The following is a 20,926-nucleotide window of genomic DNA, read 5'->3' as shown; positions in this document are numbered from 1 at the left end:
ATGCTGCAAACTTGACAATTCTGTATATTTGTCTTGACAGGAAACTCAAGCACATCTGGACGTACGGATGATGAAGGCACCTCCCCCAGAGGTTTTTATTTTTCTTAGATCTGTTTCTTTGTCATGTTTTGCCAGTTGCTACAGTGGGGCAAATAAGTATTTTGTCAACCACTAATTGTGCAAGTTCTCCCACTTGAAAATACTAGAGAGGCCTGCAATTGTCAACATGGGTAAACCTCAACCATGAGAGGCAGAATGTGGGGGAAAAAAACAGAAAATCACATTGTTTGATTTTTAAAGAATTTATTTCCAAATTAGAGTGGAAAATAAGTATTTGGTCACCTACAAACAAGCAAGATTTCTGGCTGTCAAAGAGGTGTAACTTCTTCTAACGAGATCTAACGAGGCTCCATTCGGTACCTGTATTAATGGCACCTGTTTTTACTCGATAGCTGTATAAAAGACACCTGTCCACAATCTCAGTCAGTCACACTCCAAACTCCACTATGGCCAAGACCAAAGTGCTGTCGAATGACACCAGAGACAAAATTGTAGACCTGCACCAGGCTGGGAAGACTGAATCTGCAATAGCTAGAACGCTTGGTGTAAATAAATCAACTGTGGGAGCAATTATTAGAAAATGGAAGACATACAAGACCACAGATAATCTCCCTCGATCTGGGACTCAATGCAAGATCTCACCCCGTGGCGTCAAAATGATAACAAGAACGGTGAGCAAAAATCCCAGAACCACACTGGGGGACCTAGTGAATGACCTACAGAGAGCTGGGACCACAGTAACAAAGGTTACTATTAGTAACACAATGCGCCACCAGGGACTCAAATCCTGCACTGCCAGACGTGTCCCCCTGCTGAAGACAGTACACGTTCGGGCCCATCTGCAGTTCGCTAGAGAGCATTTGGATGATCCAGAAGAGGACTGGGAGAATGTGTTATGGTCAGATGAAACCAAAGTAGAACTTTTTGGTAGTAACACAGGTTCTCGTGTTTGGAGGAGAAAGAATACTGAATTGCATCCGAAGAACACCATACCCACTGTGAAGCATGGGGGTGGAAACATCATGCTTTGGGGCTGTTTTTCTGCAAAGAGACTAGGACGACTGATCTGTGTAAAGGAAAGAATGAATGGGGCCATTTATCGAGAGATTTTGAGTGAAAATCTCCTTCCATTAGCAAGGGCATTGAAGATGAGACTTGGCTGGGTCTTTCAACATGATAATGATCCCAAACACACAGCCACAAAGGAGTGGCTTCGTAAGAAGCATTTCAAGGTCCTGGATTGGCCTAGTCAGTCTCCAGATCTCAACCCCATAGAAAATCTGTGGAGGAGTTGAAAGTCCGTGTTGCCCAACGACAGCCCCAAAACATCACTGCTCTAGAGGAGATCTGCATGGAGGAATGGGCCAAAATACCAGCAACAGTGTGTGAAAAGCTTGTGAAGAGTTACAGAAAATGTTTGGCCTCCGTTATTGCCAACAAAGGGTAAATAACAAAGAATTGAGATGAACTTTTGGTATTGACCAAATAATTAGTTTTCACCATGATTTGCAAATACATTTTTTAAAAATCAAACAATGTGATTTTCTGTTTTTTTTCCCACGTTCTGTCTCTCATGGTTGAGGTTTAGCCATGTTGACAATTACAGGCCTCTCTAATATTTTCAAGTGGGAGAACTTGCACAATTAGTGGTTGACTAAATACTTATTTGCCCCACTGTAAGTAGTGGACAAAAGAAATATCAAAGCAAGTTAATTATGTGTTTTTTACCTGTATGTACACTGCTGGCCAAAAGTATTGGCACCCCTGCAATTCTGTCAGATAATGCTCAATTTCTCCCAGAAAATGTTTGCAATTACAAATGCTTTGGTAGTAATATCTTCATTTATTTTGCTTGCAATGAAAAAACGCAAAAGAGAATGGGAAAAAATTAAATCATTATCATTTCACACAAAACTCCAAAAATGGGCCAGACAAAAGTATTGGCACCCTTTGAAAAATCATCTGATGCGTCTCTAATTTGTGTAATTAACAGCACCTGTCACTTACATGTGGCACATAACCACCACCACAAGGTGGTGGCAATAATTAAATCACACTTGCAACTAGTTAAAATGGACTAAAGTTGAATCAACCTCTGTCCTGTGTCCTTGTGTGTACCACATTGAGCGTGGAGAAAAGAAAGAAGACCAAACCACTGACTGAGGACTTGAGAAGCAAAATTGTAAGGAAGCATGGGCAATCTCAAGGCTACAGGCCCATGGCACTGTGGCTAACCTTTCTAGATGTGGATGAAAAAGAAAAATTGACGAGAGATTTCAACGAAAGATTGTGTGGATGGTGGATAAAGAACCTCGACAAACATCAAAACAAGTTCAAGCTGTCCTGCAGTCCGAGGGTACAACAGTGACAACTCGTACTATCTGTCGGCGTCTGAATAAAAAGGGACTCTGGATACCCAGGATGACCCCACTTCTGACCCAGAGACATAAAAAAGCTAGGCTGGAGTTTGCCAAAACTTACCTGAGAAAGCCAAAAACGTTTTGGAAGAATGTTCTCTGGTCAGATGAGACAAAAGGAGAGCTTTCTGGGAAAAGGCATGAACATAGAGTTTACAGGGAAAAAACGAGGCCATCAAAGAAAAGAACACGGCCCCCACATTCAAACATTGCGGAGGTTCCCTGGTGTTTTGAGGTTGCTTTGCTACCTCTGCCACTGGACTGCTTGACCGTGTCCATGGAATTATGAAGTCTGAAGACTACCAACAAATTTCGCAGCATAATGTAGGGCCCAGTGTGAGAAAGCCCTTAGAGGTCATGGGTTTTCCAGCAGGACAATGACCCAAAACACACTTCAAAAAACACTAGAAAATGGTTTGAGAGAAAGCACTGGAGACTTCTAAAGTGGCCAGCAATGAGTCCAGACCTGAATCCCATAGAACACCTGTGGAGAGATCTGAAAATTGCAGTTTGGAGAAGGCACCCTTCAAATCTAACAGACCTGGAGCAGTTGGCCAAAGAAGAATGGTCGAAAATTCCAGCAGAGCATTATTAGAAACTCATTGATGGATACAGGAAGCGGTTGCTCGCAGTTATTTTGTCTAAAGGTCGTGCGACCAAGTATTAGGCTGAGGGTGCCAATACTTTTGTTTGGCCTATTTTTGGAGTTTTGTGTAAAATGATAAAAAAATAAATAAATAAATAAATAAATAAATAAATATTCTCTTTTGTGTTTTTTCATTGCAAGCAAAATAAATGAAGATATTACTACCAAATAATTTGTAATTCCAATCATTTTCTGGGAGAAATTGAGCATTATCTTATCTGACAGAATTGCAGGGGTTCCAATACTTTTGGTCAACAGTGTACTTGTAGAAATCTTTTTGTAAAGCTCTTTTAAAAAATGGTACATACATCGCGAATGTCAAAGTAATAAGGTGTTATTGGAAATAAATATTTATTAAATTATTATTTTAAGTACATTGTTATTTGTAGCTATCATTTACTGGGAATTTAATTCCTCCTATGTCAAAGTAATAAGGCGTTATTGGAAGTAAATAATTAGGTAATTATTTTAAGTACATTGTTATTTGTAGCCATCATTTACTGGGAATTTAAATGCTCCTGAAACATCATCAACCATCAGTGAGATGAGTTTTTGCAGCCAACTGGCTGACCTTGCACTGACACCTTCCAGTAGTCGCAGCTGCCTTCTGCTTTCGCTCCAAAATATGTTTGCTTAGCAACACTTTTTGCTCGCTGCCAACAGATTTGGCCACAGTTTGAGATTTCATTAAGCTGCTACACTTCAGTCGCGGCAGGGCATTCTTTTTAATTCAATAGGTATAATGGCAATCATGATGAAAGGAACAGCTGGGATTGGGGTTTAGTGGCATCTATATCATTTGTAGTGTTTTTTTTTTTTTTTTTATGGTTAGTCTCTTTTTCGTTATCTTCACCCCAAATTCTATGGCATACTCTCGGTGCTCTGATGAATATTTTGGAGTCACAGATTGTGTTTTTATAGATGGTGACCACGAGAGCCTTCGCAGGTCGACTTCCAGTCCTGATCACAGCAGGTGAGATGCTTTGCCTCTTTTATCATTTCATTCAACCTTATTTATGTCTCAAGCTGTATTTGGTATGCTTAAACTAGGGTGACCGACTCTTTTGCCCAGACATGTTCACTTTTCACATCCTGTCCGTATCGTATAAATTCATGAAAATGTCTGGTTTTCATGATTTTTCACGGGACCAATTTCAAGAGAATCCCTCCGGCCGCTGGGGGGCAGCGCCTGCCTGCGTTGACGTGGCAAATACAAATTTGCGCATGCGTGCGCAGTCACAGACTATACATACATACATTTCCATTGGTCTGCATTATATTATTATTTTTTATCATTATTTGCGTAAATTCGTTTTTTTTTTGTTTTGTTTTTTTGGCGTTGTTTGATTATTTTTTGGGATGAATAAAGCCTGTTTAGCAACCTGTAACCTGTTAAGTAAAAAATATTTTTTTTTTCATATAAAACTGAATTTTTGATGAGCATTCACAGCCAGTCCTTCCAATTTAAATGAGCGGTGGACATCTATCATTGTCAATGGCAGTTGTCAATAAGTTAAATACTCTGAAATGATTTTTAAACAAAATCAACTTTAGAAGGTTACTGTGGAGCAAAACTTGTCCACGAATTTGACAATCATACCTCTCCACGTGATATCCTCGTGGGCCAAACTTTCCGCTCTTGCCTGCGGAAATTGTTAACCCTAACTGCGGACACAAAATGGAGTGAAGTCCAAACACGTTCGGCTTTGCGGCGCTCAATGACACGCTCACACAAGTCACAACTCCTCCGGTTTTATGGCATTTGTGTCAAAATAAGAGCATGTGACTCTGATGAATGTATTGTTTGGACTAAAACATGTCTGTAAGGCAGAACAACCCTCTAGGCCGGATTGGATGTCCTGGTTTTCGGCCTACGGGCCGTATGTTTGACAACCTTGACTCAGTTTAAACTTAAGACTGAGGGAAGAGGGCTTTCAAATGAACTCACCTGCCAGAGATAGGTTAACATTATTTAGAACGATCGATCCTGTGAAAATTCTCTAAGCTAGATATATCAGCTGCGGGTTGCTAAAGGACTCATCAAAGTCTTAACCTGTTGATCCAATGTTAATGACAGGTTAAATGACTTTCTTTAACAGGTTGAGTTCTACAGCATCGGGCCCAGACAGTCTGTTTGGACCTCCTCTTGAAACAGCCTTCAAATTCAAAAGCTTTAGTGGTCGGGAAAAACTTCAAGAACAAAGTTCTTTTGGTGCCTCTGAATGTAAGTGTACCAATCTTTGGTGTTTTACTTTAAAGCAGTGCTTCTCAATTATTTTCTGTTATGTCCCCCCCAGGAAGACGTAAACGTCCCGCACCCCCCCCCCCCCAACTCTGCCGCCACTGTAAATATACTGTAGTATCATTACCTTGGTCTTTCTGAAAGAAAGAACAAGGTATTGTTATTGTGCAACTTTATTATTACCTTGGTCTTTCTGAAAGAAAGAACAAGGTATTGTTATTGTGCAACTTTATTGTACTTATTATTTATTCATCTTATTCTCCGCGTTTTTTTGAGCCAACGCACAGCCCAAACCGTAGCACCGATCGGCACAGTTCAAGTATCGGCACGACCGGAATTTTCGCGTGACGATGGGAATTTTTCAAACCGCCACGAAAAATTTTCCGTTCGCCCGTAAACGGCAATTTTCCGAAAAATAAAAAAAGTTTAAAAATGTATCTAGTCCTACAATTTTTGACCAAATCACATAATTTGGGCATCAAAAATTCCGGGACGGTGAGGGGCATAAAAGTTGTATACAGAATTTGGCAAAAATTTACGGTTCCCCGGAAATTTGCCAAAAACTTTCCTATTCATTTTGAATGGAAAAAAAACGCGCGCTTCACAGCCCGAACCGTTAGACCGATCGGCACCGTTCAAGTATCGGCACGACCGGAATTTTCGCGTGACACAGGAAACTTTACAAATGGCCCCGAAAATTTTTCCGTTCGTCCGTAAACGGCAATTTTCCGTGAAAAAAAAAAAAGTTTCAAAATGTATCTAGTCCTACAATTTTTGACCAAATCACATAATTTGGGCATCAAAAATTCCGGGACGGTGAGGGGCATAAAAGTTGTATACAGAATTTGGAAAAAAATTACGCTTCCTCGGAAATTTGCCAAAAACTATCCCATTCATTTCGAATGGGAAAAGTCCCATTCACTTCCAATGGGATTTCCAATGGAATTTACATTGCATTGATGCCATTGACGGCCATGCATGTCGAATCTACTGATGCCAATGTACTTGGATTCAACTGACTATATAGATGTCGATGCCATTGACTGCCATGGACGTCCAAAATTTTTCCCATTCATTTTCAATGGGGAAAAAAACAAAATTACCCCAAATCAACAGAAAATGACCAGATATCAATAGGACGTGTCCCCCAAACTTCCCCAATTCCATTGACGCTTATGAAGGGTGCCGCCATTGACTTACATGGACGTCCAAAATTTTTCCCATTCATTTTCAATGGGGAAAAAACTAAATTTCTCCAAATCAACAGAAAATGACCAGATATCAATAGGACGTATATCCCAAACGTCCCCAATTCCATTGACGCTTATGGGGGGTGCTGCCATTGACGTCCATGGACGTCCAAAATTTTATCCATTCATTTTCAATGGGAAATTTTTTTTTTTCCCCAAATCAACAGAAAATGACTAGATATCAATAGGACCTGTCCCCCAAATGTCCCCGATTGCATTGCTACTTATGGAGGGTGATGCCATTGACGTCCAGGGACGTCCAAACTTCCCATTCATTTCCAATGGCATTTCTTCATGTTTGTTCATTCTTTTGATGCCAATGTACTTGGATTCCATTGACGGTTATGTAAGTTGATACCATTGACGTCCATGGACGTCCAAAATTTTTCCCATTCATTTTCAATGGGAATTTTTTTTTTTTCCCCAAATCAACAGAAAATGACTAGATATCATTAGGACGTGTCCCCCAAATGTCCCCGATTGCATTACCGCTTATGGGGGGTGATGCCATTGACGTCCATGGACGTCCAAACTTCCCAATCATTTCCAAAGCCATTTCTTCATGTTTGTTCATTTTATTGATGCCAATGTACTTGGATTCCATTGACGCTTATGTAAGTTGATACCATTGACGTCCATGGACGTCCAAAATTTTTCCCATTCATTTTCAATGGGATTTTTTTTTTTTTTTCCCAAATCAACAGAAAATGACTAGATATCATTAGGACGTTTCCCCCAAATGTCCCCGATTGCATTGCCGCTTATGGAGGGTGATGCCATTGACGTTCATGGACGTCTAAACTTCCCATTCATTTCCAATGGCATTTCTTCATGTTTGTTCATTTTATTGATGCCAATGTACTTGGATTCCATTGACGCTTATGTAAGTTGATACCATTGACGTCCATGGACGTCCAAAATTTTTCCCATTCATTTTCAATGGGAAATTTTTTTTTTTCCCCAAATCAACAGAAAATGACTAGATATCAATAGGACCTGTCCCCCAAATGTCCCCGATTGCATTGCTACTTATGGAGGGTGATGCCATTGACGTCCAGGGACGTCCAAACTTCCCATTCATTTCCAATGGCATTTCTTCATGTTTGTTCATTCTTTTGATGCCAATGTACTTGGATTCCATTGACGGTTATGTAAGTTGATACCATTGACGTCCATGGACGTCCAAAATTTTTCCCATTCATTTTCAATGGGAATTTTTTTTTTTTCCCCAAATCAACAGAAAATGACTAGATATCATTAGGACGTGTCCCCCAAATGTCCCCGATTGCATTACCGCTTATGGGGGGTGATGCCATTGACGTCCATGGACGTCCAAACTTCCCAATCATTTCCAAAGCCATTTCTTCATGTTTGTTCATTTTATTGATGCCAATGTACTTGGATTCCATTGACGCTTATGTAAGTTGATACCATTGACGTCCATGGACGTCCAAAATTTTTCCCATTCATTTTCAATGGGATTTTTTTTTTTTTTTCCCAAATCAACAGAAAATGACTAGATATCATTAGGACGTTTCCCCCAAATGTCCCCGATTGCATTGCCGCTTATGGAGGGTGATGCCATTGACGTTCATGGACGTCTAAACTTCCCATTCATTTCCAATGGCATTTCTTCATGTTTGTTCATTTTATTGATGCCAATGTACTTGGATTCCATTGACGCTTATGTAAGTTGATACCATTGACGTCCATGGACGTCCAAAATTTTTCCCATTCATTTTCAATGGGAAATTTTTTTTTTTCCCCAAATCAACAGAAAATGACTAGATATCAATAGGACCTGTCCCCCAAATGTCCCCGATTGCATTGCTACTTATGGAGGGTGATGCCATTGACGTCCAGGGACGTCCAAACTTCCCATTCATTTCCAATGGCATTTCTTCATGTTTGTTCATTCTTTTGATGCCAATGTACTTGGATTCCATTGACGGTTATGTAAGTTGATACCATTGACGTCCATGGACGTCCAAAATTTTTCCCATTCATTTTCAATGGGAATTTTTTTTTTTCCCCAAATCAACAGAAAATGACTAGATATCATTAGGACGTGTCCCCCAAATGTCCCTGATTGCATTACCGCTTATGGGGGGTGATGCCATTGACGTCCATGGACGTCCAAACTTCCCAATCATTTCCAAAGCCATTTCTTCATGTTTGTTCATTTTATTGATGCCAATGTACTTGGATTCCATTGACGCTTATGTAAGTTGATACCATTGACGTCCATGGACGTCCAAAATTTTTCCCATTCATTTTCAATGGGATTTTTTTTTTTTTTTCCCAAATCAACAGAAAATGACTAGATATCATTAGGACGTGTCCCCCAAATGTCCCCGATTGCATTACCGCTTATGGGGGGTGATGCCATTGACGTCCATGGACGTCCAAACTTCCCAATCATTTCCAAAGCCATTTCTTCATGTTTGTTCATTTTATTGATGCCAATGTACTTGGATTCCATTGACGCTTATGTAAGTTGATACCATTGACGTCCATGGACGTCCAAAATTTTTCCCATTCATTTTCAATGGGATTTTTTTTTTTTTTTCCCAAATCAACAGAAAATGACTAGATATCATTAGGACGTTTCCCCCAAATGTCCCCGATTGCATTGCCGCTTATGGAGGGTGATGCCATTGACGTTCATGGACGTCTAAACTTCCCATTCATTTCCAATGGCATTTCTTCATGTTTGTTCATTTTATTGATGCCAATGTACTTGGATTCCATTGACGCTTATGTAAGTTGATACCATTGACTTCCATGGACGTCCAAAATTTTTCCCATTCATTTTCAATGGGAATTTTTTTTCCCCCCCAAATCAACAGAAAATGACTAGATATCATTAGGACGTGTCCCCCAAACTTCCCCGATTCCATTAACAATTATGAAAGGTGCCGCCATTGACGTCCATGGACGTCCAATTCTCCCATTCATTTCTAACGGCTTTTACTTTGTTTTTTGCCAATGACTGGCATTATGATCCATTCTATTGATAGACCTGAGTGGGGCTAAGATCTGTGTCTCCACAGAGGAAAGACCAAGGTGTGTAATTTCTCCCGAAATTGCAGTTTCTAGTATTATTATTATTATTATTCAATAATTCTCCGCGTTTTTTTGAGCCAACGCACAGCCCAAACCGTAGCACCGATCGGCACCGTTGAAGTATCGGCACGACCGGATTTTTCGCGTGACGATGGGAATTTTTCAAACCGCCACGAAAAATTTTCCGTTCGCCCGTAAACGGCAATTTTCCGAAAAATAAAAAAAGTTTCAAAATGTATCTAGTCCTACAATTTTTGACCAAATCACATAATTTGGGCATCAAAAATTCCGGGACGGTGAGGGGCATAAAAGTTGTATACAGAATTTGGCAAAAATATACGGTTCCCCGGAAATTTGCCAAAAACTTTCCTATTCATTTTGAATGGAAAAAAATCGCGCGCTTCACAGCCCGAACCGTTAGACCGATCGGCACCGTTCAAGTATCGGCACGACCGGAATTTTTGCGTGACACAGGAAACTTTACAAATGGCCCCGAAAATTTTTCCGTTCGTCCGTAAACGGCAATTTTCCGTGAAAAAAAAAAAAGTTTCAAAATGTATCTAGTCCTACAATTTTTGATCAAATCAAATAATTTGGGCATCAAAAATTCCGGGACGGTGAGGGGCATAAAAGTTGTATACAGAATTTGGAAAAAAATTACGCTTCCTCAGAAATTTGCCAAAAACTATCCCATTCATTTCGAATGGGAAAAGTCCCATTCACTTCCAATGGGATTTCCAATGGAATTTACATTGCATTGATGCCATTGACGGCCATGCATGTCGAATCTACTGATGCCAATGTACTTGGATTCAACTGACTATATAGATGTCGATGCCATTGACTGCCATGGACGTCCAAAATTTTTCCCATTCATTTTCAATGGGGAAAAAACAAAATTACCCCAAATCAACAGAAAATGACCAGATATCAATAGGACGTGTCCCCCAAACTTCCCCAATTCCATTGACGCTTATGAAGGGTGCCGCCATTGACTTACATGGACGTCCAAAATTTTTCCCATTCATTTTCAATGGGGAAAAAACTAAATTTCTCCAAATCAACAGAAAATGACCAGATATCAATAGGACGTATATCCCAAACGTCCCCAATTCCATTGACGCTTATGGGGGGTGCTGCCATTGACGTCCATGGACGTCCAAAATTTTACCCATTCATTTTCAATGGGAAAATTTTTTTTTTCCCCAAATCAACAGAAAATGACTAGATATCAATAGGACCTGTCCCCCAAATGTCCCCGATTGCTTTGCTACTTATGGAGGGTGATGCCATTGACGTCCAGGGACGTCCAAACTTCCCATTCATTTCCAATGGCATTTCTTCATGTTTGTTCATTCTTTTGATGCCAATGTACTTGGATTCCATTGACGGTTATGTAAGTTGATACCATTGACGTCCATGGACGTCCAAAATTTTTCCCATTCATTTTCAATGGGAATTTTTTTTTTTTCCCCAAATCAACAGAAAATGACTAGATATCATTAGGACGTGTCCCCCAAATGTCCCCAATTGCATTACCGCTTATGGGGGGTGATGCCATTGACGTCCATGGACGTCCAAACTTCCCAATCATTTCCAAAGCCATTTCTTCATGTTTGTTCATTTTATTGATGCCAATGTACTTGGATTCCATTGACGCTTATGTAAGTTGATACCATTGACGTCCATGGACGTCCAAAATTTTTCCCATTCATTTTCAATGGGATTTTTTTTTTTTTTTCCCAAATCAACAGAAAATGACTAGATATCATTAGGACGTTTCCCCCAAATGTCCCCGATTGCATTGCCGCTTATGGAGGGTGATGCCATTGACGTTCATGGACGTCTAAACTTCCCATTCATTTCCAATGGCATTTCTTCATGTTTGTTCATTTTATTGATGCCAATGTACTTGGATTCCATTGACGCTTATGTAAGTTGATACCATTGACGTCCATGGACGTCCAAAATTTTTCCCATTCATTTTCAATGGGAATTTTTTTTTTTTCCCCAAATCAACAGAAAATGACTAGATATCATTAGGACGTGTCCCCCAAACTTCCCCGATTCCATTAACAATTATGAAAGGTGCCGCCATTGACGTCCATGGACGTCCAATTCTCCCATTCATTTCTAACGGCTTTTACTTTGTTTAGTGCCATTGACTGGCATTATGGTCCATTCTATTGATAGACCTGAGTGGGGCTAAGATTTGTATCTCCACAGAGGAAAGACCAAGGTGTAATTTCTCCCGAAATTGCAGTTTCTAGTTATTTTTTATTATTATTCAATAATTCTCCGCGTTTTTTTGAGCCAACGCACAGCCCAAACCGTAGCACCGATCGGCACCGTTCAAGTATCGGCACGACCGGATTTTTCGCGTGACGATGGGAATTTTTCAAACCGCCACGAAAAATTTTCCGTTCGCCCGTAAACGGCAATTTTCCGAAAAATAGAAAAAGTTTCAAAATGTATCTAGTCCTACAATTTTTGACCAAATCACATAATTTGGGCATCAAAAATTCCGGGACGGTGAGGGGCATAAAAGTTGTATACAGAATTTGGCAAAAATTTACGGTTCCCCGGAAATTTGCCAAAAACTTTCCTATTCATTTTGAATGGAAAAAAAACGCGCGCTTCACAGCCCGAACCGTTAGACCGATCGGCACCGTTCAAGTATCGGCATGACCGGAATTTTCGCGTGACACAGGAAACTTTACAAATGGCCCCGAAAATTTTTCCGTTCTTCCGTAAACGGCAATTTTCCGTGAAAAAAAAAAAAGTTTCAAAATGTATCTAGTCCTACAATTTTTGACCAAATCAAATAATTTGGGCATCAAAAATTCCGGGACGGTGAGGGGCATAAAAGTTGTATACAGAATTTGGAAAAAAATTACGCTTCCTCGGAAATTTGCCAAAAACTATCCCATTCATTTCGAATGGGAAAAGTCCCATTCACTTCCAATGGGATTTCCAATGGAATTTACATTGCATTGATGCCATTGACGGCCATGCATGTCGAATCTACTGATGCCAATGTACTTGGATTCAATTGACTATATGGATGTCGATGCCATTGACGGCCATGGACGTCCAAAATTTTTCCCATTCATTTTCAATGGGGAAAAAACAAAATTACCCCAAATCAACAGAAAATGACCAGATATCAATAGGACGTGTCCCCCAAACTTCCCCAATTCCATTGACGCTTATGAAGGGTGCCGCCATTGACTTACATGGACGTCCAAAATTTTTCCCATTCATTTTCAATGGGGAAAAAACTAAATTTCTCCAAATCAACAGAAAATGACCAGATATCAATAGGACGTATATCCCAAACGCCCCAATTCCATTGACGCTTATGGGGGGTGCTGCCATTGACGTCCATGGACGTCCAAAATTTTACCCATTCATTTTCAATGGGAAATTTTTTTTTTTCCCCAAATCAACAGAAAATGACTAGATATCAATAGGACCTGTCCCCCAAATGTCCCCGATTGCATTGCTGCTTATGGAGGGTGATGCCATTGAAGTCCAGGGACGTCCAAACTTCCCATTCATTTCCAATGGCATTTCTTCATGTTTGTTCATTCTTTTGATGCCAATGTACTTGGATTCCATTGACGCTTATGTAAGTTGATACCATTGACGTCCATGGACGTCCAAAATTTTTCCCATTCATTTTCAATGGGAATTTTTTTTTTTTTCCCCCAATCAACAGAAAATGACTAGATATCAATAGGACGTTTCCCCCAAATGTGCCCGATTGCATTGCTGCTTATGGAGGGTGATGCCATTGACGTCCACGGACGTCCAAACTTCCCATTAATTTCCAATGGCATTTCTTCATGTTTGTTCATTCTATTGATGCCAATGTACTTGGATTCCATTGACGCTTATGTAAGTTGATACCATTGACGTACATGGACGTCCAAAATTTTTCCCATTCATTTTCAATGGGAATTTTTTTTTTTCCCCAAATCAACAGAAAATGACTAGATATCATTAGGACGTGTCCCCCAAATGTCCCCGATTGCATTGCCGCTTATGGGGGGTGATGCCATTGACGTCCACGGACGTCCAAACTTCCCATTCATTTCCAAAGGCATTTCTTCATGTTTGTTCATTCTATTGATGCCAATGTACTTGGATTCCATTGACGCTTATGTAAGTTGATACCATTGACGTCCATGGACGTCCAAAATTTTTCCCATTCATTTTCAATGGGATTTTTTTTTTTCTCCCAAATCAACAGAAAATGACTAGATATCATTAGGACGTGTCCCCCAAATGTCCCCGATTGCATTGCCGCTTATGGAGGGTGATGCCATTGACGTTCATGGACGTCCAATTCTCCCATTCATTTCTAACGGCTTTTACTTTGTTTTTTGCCAATGACTGGCATTATGATCCATTCTATTGATAGACCTGAGTGGGGCTAAGATCTGTATCTCCACAGAGGAAAGACCAAGGTGTGTAATTTTTACCTTGGTCTTTCTGAAAGAAAGAACAAGGTATTGTTATTGTGCAACTTTATTACCTTGGTCTTTCCAAAGGAAAGAACAAGGTAATGATATTCTACAACTTTATTGTACTTATTATTACCTTGGTCTTTCTGAAAGAAAGAACAAGGTATTGTTATTGTGCAACTTTATTATTATTATTACCTTGGTCTTTCTGAAGGAAAGAACAAGGTTATGTTGTTGTGCAACTTTATTATTATTATTATTCAATAATTCTCCGCGTTTTTTTGAGCCAACGCACAGCCCAAACCGTAGCACCGATCGGCACCGTTGAAGTATCGGCACGACCGGATTTTTCGCGTGACGATGGGAATTTTTCAAACCGCCACGAAAAATTTTCCGTTCGCCCGTAAACGGCAATTTTCCGAAAAATAAAAAAAGTTTCAAAATGTATCTAGTCCTACAATTTTTGACCAAATCACATAATTTGGGCATCAAAAATTCCGGGACAGTGAGGGGCATAAAAGTTGTATACAGAATTTGGCAAAAATTTACGGTTCCCCGGAAATTTGCCAAAAACTTTCCTATTCATTTTGAATGGAAAAAAAACGCGCGCTTCACAGCCCGAACCGTTAGACCGATCGGCACCGTTCAAGTATCGGCACGACCGGAATTTTCGCGTGACACAGGAAACTTTACAAATGGCCCCGAAAATTTTTCCTTTCGTCCGTAAACGGCAATTTTCCGTGAAAAAAAAAAAAGTTTCAAAATGTATCTAGTCCTACAATTTTTGACCAAATCACATAATTTGGGCATCAAAAATTCCGGGACGGTGAGGGGCATAAAAGTTGTATACAGAATTTGGAAAAAAATTACGCTTCCTCGGAAATTTGCCAAAAACTATCCCATTCATTTCGAATGGGAAAAGTCCCATTCACTTCCAGTGGGATTTCCAATGGAATTTACATTGCATTGATGCCATTGACGGCCATGCATGTCGAATCTACTGATGCCAATGTACTTGGATTCAATTGATTATATGGATGTCGATGCCATTGACTGCCATGGACGTCCAAAATCTTTCCCATTCATTTTCAATGGGGAAAAAACAAAATTACCCCAAATCAACAGAAAATGACCAGATATCAATAGGACGTGTCCCCCAAACTTCCCCAATTCCATTGACGCTTATGAAGGGTGCCGCCATTGACTTACATGGACGTCCAAAATTTTTCCCATTCATTTTCAATGGGGAAAAAACTAAATTTCTCCAAATCAACAGAAAATGACCAGATATCAATAGGACGTATATCCCAAACGTCCCCAATTCCATTGACGCTTATGGGGGGTGCTGCCATTGACGTCCATGGACGTCCAAAATTTTACCCATTCATTTTCAATGGGAATTTTTTTTTTTCCCCAAATCAACAGAAAATGACTACATATCAATAGGACCTGTCCCCCAAATGTCCCCGATTGCATTGCTGCTTTTGGAGGGTGATGCCATTGACGTCCAGGGACGTCCAAACTTCCCATTCATTTCCAATGGCATTTCTTCATGTTTGTTCATTCTTTTGATGCCAATGTACTTGGATTCCATTGACGCTTATGTAAGTTGATACCATTGACGTCCATGGACGTCCAAAATTTTTCCCATTCATTTTCAATGGGAAATTTTTTTTTTTCCCCAAATCAACAGAAAATGACTAGATATCATTAGGACGTGTCCCCCAAATGTCCCCGATTGCATTGCCGCTTATGGGGGGTGATGCCATTGACGTCCATGGACGTCCAAACTTCCCATTCATTTCCAATGCCATTTCTTCATGTTTGTTCATTCTATTGATGCCAATGTACTTGGATTCCATTGACGCTTATGTAAGTTGATACCATTGACGTCCATGGACGTCCAAAAATTTTCCCATTCATTTTCAATGGGATTTTTTTTTTTTTCCCAAAATCAACAGAAAATGACTAGATATCATTAGGACGTGTCCCCCAAACTTCCCCGATTCCATTAACAATTATGAAAGGTGCCGCCATTGACGTCCATGGACGTCCAATTCTCCCATTCATTTCTAACGGCTTTTACTTTGTTTTTTGCCAATGACTGGCATTATGATCCATTCTATTGATAGACCTGAGTGGGGCTAAGATCTGTATCTCCACAGAGGAAAGACCAAGGTGTGTAATTTCTCCCGAAATTGCAGTTTCTAGTTTGTATATAAAATTCTTACCATTATAAGAACACCTCTGCATAACATTTTGTTCTTTTTAATATTAAAGAAAAAAGTAATATAGATCAATTTACAAAAGTAGAAAAAAAAAAAACACAACCATACTGTAAAAATACACTTGATACATTTTTTTACCGTTTGATACGGAAAAATAACATTTAATAACATAAATAATAATAATATAATAATAAAATTATAATAAATTCAAATTGATTAGCAACATTAACTCACGAGGACAATATGCCAAACAATTAGACTGAAAAACAAAAATTAATCGAAAAAAAATGACAATGTCATTGGACAGAGGGACAGTTTTTATTTTTGCGGCAGGCAGTATTAGCTCCTTTCCTATGGTGTGGGATTATTTTGCACTGAGGAATTTAGTATACCACCTTATATGATGCTGACAGTGCTCGCCGGTTTACTGATGTAACACTGACAAAGTGGTAGGATTGTTGGCAATATTCGGCACGTTTTCGCTGAAAAAAATAATTCCTGCTGTCCGCTGCAAACATTTTTACAAAAAGTAAACAGACTGGCCTTTCCTCGTCTCCCACTGTACTAAAAGTCAAAGCCAAATGCTACATAAGCTTTGTCATATTACACTTTATTCTAGTACGGTAAAAAAGTTTTTCCCCAAGGTCACATGCGCCACCCCCAGCGTCACTTTGCGCCTCCCTGGGGGGGCCCGCCCCACTATTTGAGAAGTACTGCTTTAAAGACTGCACGTTCTACAGCCCAGTAACTGGTGGATTTCCTTCAGATGCTGCCTTTTCATCAGACTCTTCCTCGCCAGAGAACATTGAGGACTCTGGTCTAGACTCACCATCCCTTCAGACACACGGGCCATCTCCTGAGCCGGTGGGATGGGCAGCGTGGCCTCCTGTTTCACAAAGCAAAGAGCAAACACAAACACGAGGGCGACCTGCTGACCCTTTCCTCTCAGTGTTCAATGACCCCTCCCCAGCTCAAAGTCCTCATCCCCAAGATGACCCCATGACCGCTTGGTCCGTCGGTCCACCTCGCGCCGCTAGACTCCCCTCAGATATGGACTCTTCTTCCACGCGCTTCCCTGCCTTCCAGCAGTCTTTCCCCTCTTCAGATATGGAATCAATGGTATGGAACTGCAGACATCCCTCTGAGGATCCCTTCTTTGCTGCTTTTGACAGGAACGTCACCCAGGAGTGTGACGCCTGGCCACGCCAGCCTCAACGTCTAAACCAGGAAGGAAAAGGGACTGAAGTGCGAGGGGACCCTTTCGCTGACACCAAGACTCTCCCACCCCCTTCTTCCTCATCTTCATCCATTGTGTCGAATCGTAAGAACAGAGAAAGGAAGCGAGACCGAAGCCTACCTCCTCCTGGTTCTTCCGATGACCCATTTGCAATCACAATGATTGGCAGCCCCACTCACCAATCATCATTGGCTGCAACAGGTGGAATTATTCCACGTAGCAGTAGTAGCAGCACCAACAGCAATAAACTTGAGTTTGATACCGGCCAAGGATCTTTTGTCCAATCCCAGCCAAAGAAGGAACTTATGCATTGGAATTCTGTGCATAACCCATTTAGTGAAGGGTCCTCTGGACAGGCGGGACAGCCAAGTAGTTCTAAACTAAGTGAAGGAGGAGTTGGAAAGGGAGATTCCGCAGCAGAGAGGAGAAAACATCGATCATCAGAGAGCGAACCTCGCCGAAACGCTCCTCCCCTTACGAGACATTCTGGCCCACAGGAGGATCTTTGTTTCTCCACTGACAAAGATCAAGACTGTCTAGACATCAGCACCCCGCTAGCTGGCAATGTCATCTCTCACAAGGGTATGGCTTTCCTGGATGTAGAACAAGTCTCATATCCTTCAGTAAAATTGAAGCAAAACCCAAGATTTTACCAAAAAATGTCCTGTTTCATGGTATGATCGAGACCCACTGTCTTTGTGTCTGTTTGTAAGGTACCAAACACAACTTCCGGCATGAATCAGCTCAAGTGGTCACAGCGGCTCTGTCCAGGGCTAACAAGACCAAGAAGGCCTCAGGTCGACTCAGCGGCAATGACCGAGTGAGTGTGAATTTTCTTTTTGTGTGAAACTTTTGCAAAGCAAAGCATCCTACTAGGCCTGCACAATATATCGTTTGAACATCGCCATCGCAGTGTGCACATGCGCAATAGTCCTATCACAGGATGTGCGATTTCTTTTTTTAATGTAAACTAGGGGTGCACGATATCCATTTTTTGAAACCGATATCGATAACTTCCTGCTCCTCAAAGCCGATACCGATATCGATAACCGATAATAAATATTTTGTCTTTTCCTTTTTGAACTGGAAATCCATGCACAACTAGTGTGAAATTTTGGAAAATAAAGAGATTTTGATGGTACTTTGGGTATCAAAAAAAAAAAAAAAAAAAAAAAAAAAAAAAATGATTTTTTAAAAAATGTATATTCACTGGAATTTTTGAACACCTGGAGGTTTAAAAAAAAAAATAATGGTGGTAATAAAAATAGATTTGCCTTTGACCTCACTAGAATTTTCATAATGACATGAACATCATTATAATGAACAAAACAAAGACAAGAACAGTCTTGACTTAAAATAAAGTGCCAATATTTATTTTTTCAAATAAATATGATTTGAGTCAATCACAATCAATTAGTCAATATAATTGAGGATGTGTTTCCTGAACAATGAGCACTGAACTAAAACATAAACCCAACAGTTATTGTGCTTTGTCATCAGATTAAAATATTTGGTGGTACAGGAGACTGTTGTGGTCTTGGTCCATGAAACAACTTTCTTAACCTGGGAGACAGGTTGGGACAGCAAGCCTATCAATAACCCAAAGGCCTCTCAATAACTTACTAACTTATAACGAACACTGTAAAATGCAAACAATTTATTGTAAGGTTTATAACTCATTCCTCATAACAAAAACATGGTAGAACAAAAAAGTTTAATGGCTTGCCTTATAATAATCAATATAAACGGCAGTGAGTGAACCCATATTCAATAAAGTATGAGGTTTCTTCTCTGCATAGTATAAAATCCTACCAAGCATGCTGACTGGACTAACATTACACGGCAACTATTATATGTATGTATAGCATAGCACACTAGCTTGAGCTACTAGCCTTAAGCATTGGCTGGCTTCTATAACACAACAACTTAAGAAGTTCTGTACATATAACCCTTCACCGACAAAGTAAACATATATTGCACATCCATATGTTATAGTAAACATAAATACTTACTGACATATATTTCCGAGGCGGAAACGTAAGTAACAGAAAACATTAACGATTGTCAGTGCTACCGCTAGACACAGCACTGTGTAAAGTGAATGAGTTTGTGGGCCAAATTATAGTTGCAGCGAATTATTCTGACCGGCAGGTGGCAGCAATGCCCCGCAAATGTTCAACTGATTTCCCAGCCAGCCAGCACAGTACATATTATCGGTCCTTTTAATATGTTATTGGATTTATTGGGATGACGTAATAATTCATATTATCGGACCAATAATTATCGTGCACCAGTAATGTAAACTTCAGTAAACTTTTTTCTTCATAAAAGCAGCAATTGTGCACAGACATGGCTTCCTGGATCCCTTTTATATACACCAATCTTCATCATTCACATATAAACCTCCTTAGCCAGGATTAAACAGTATTATATGAATACTCTGGATGTCGCGATTGCATATTTTTGCACCCGAGTCAGACTTTGAGGGGCAGTTTCCATGGCGACTCTGCGACACGAAGATGCAATGTGTTGCGGAGTGGCCTCATGTTCCTATGGTGTCGGCGAAGACCCAAGGCAAAGACGCAAACCTTGGAATCCTGCCCCCGAAATGGAAGAATTCGATTGCGGGGGCTTGAGGGGGGCTTGCTCCACATGCATATCAAAAGCTCCCACGGCGCGGTACCGTGCCGATAACGTCAGCACCTGTACACGTCACATTGGGCGTGCGCAGCTAAACATTAAAAACAGCAAATATGGTGGAACGTCGGCTTTAATTTACTGTTTTTATAATATTTTTAATTTTAATATGTTGAATGTTTCAATTGTGCCTTTTTGAACAAAAGAAAATGCCATTGCTTGGAGTGTGCGGGCATGTTGTCTTCCGGGCTGAGGAGGTCAAAGTGCATCATTCGCTGTCGCCTTGTAAATATGCACTCCCCCTTAAGGCCTGGCATGAATACTACATTGTTTTCATGCGGAATTGTGACATTGTTCAAATGGAGACGGAACCATATCAATGCAAACATGAAATTTTTCGTCTTCTCGGAGAGTCACCATGTAAACGGCCCCTGAGTCACTTAATTTTGAGAATCTGCCGATACAGAGTCCAGATCCGATACCGAAAAAAAAAAAATCTTTCCTTTTACGCTCACGCTGCCGAGAACAGCCTCTCACTTACACAATAAATGAGTTGCCGCAGACTGTGTACCAAACCCAGTGATGATTAACGCATTTGTGCCTTTGATCGTAGAGCTATTGAGGTGTTTCTGGCCAGATCAAAGCTACAAAACTGTCAATCATTGTTAAATTTA

General features: G+C 40.3%; 1 protein-coding gene across 1 annotated transcript in view; it reads left to right on the top strand.

Moving 5' to 3' along the window:
• fcho1 (FCH and mu domain containing endocytic adaptor 1) overlaps positions 1–20,926 on the top strand; it is a 109,185-nt gene that overhangs the window by 63,565 nt on the left and 24,694 nt on the right. The window contains exons 15-19 of the mRNA XM_057841082.1: positions 41–91; positions 4,045–4,096; positions 5,223–5,347; positions 17,145–18,197; positions 18,329–18,435. Coding sequence (XP_057697065.1) covers positions 41–91; positions 4,045–4,096; positions 5,223–5,347; positions 17,145–18,197; positions 18,329–18,435 — 1,388 coding nt within the window. The remainder of the gene's footprint in view (positions 1–40; positions 92–4,044; positions 4,097–5,222; positions 5,348–17,144; positions 18,198–18,328; positions 18,436–20,926) is intronic.

The sequence above is a fragment of the Corythoichthys intestinalis genome, chromosome 7 (genome assembly GCF_030265065.1).
Source record: "Corythoichthys intestinalis isolate RoL2023-P3 chromosome 7, ASM3026506v1, whole genome shotgun sequence".
In the NCBI taxonomy this organism is placed as follows: Eukaryota; Metazoa; Chordata; class Actinopteri; order Syngnathiformes; family Syngnathidae; genus Corythoichthys; species Corythoichthys intestinalis.
The sequence above is the reverse complement of the archived record's forward strand: the minus strand, read 5'-3'. Positions and strand labels throughout refer to the sequence as shown.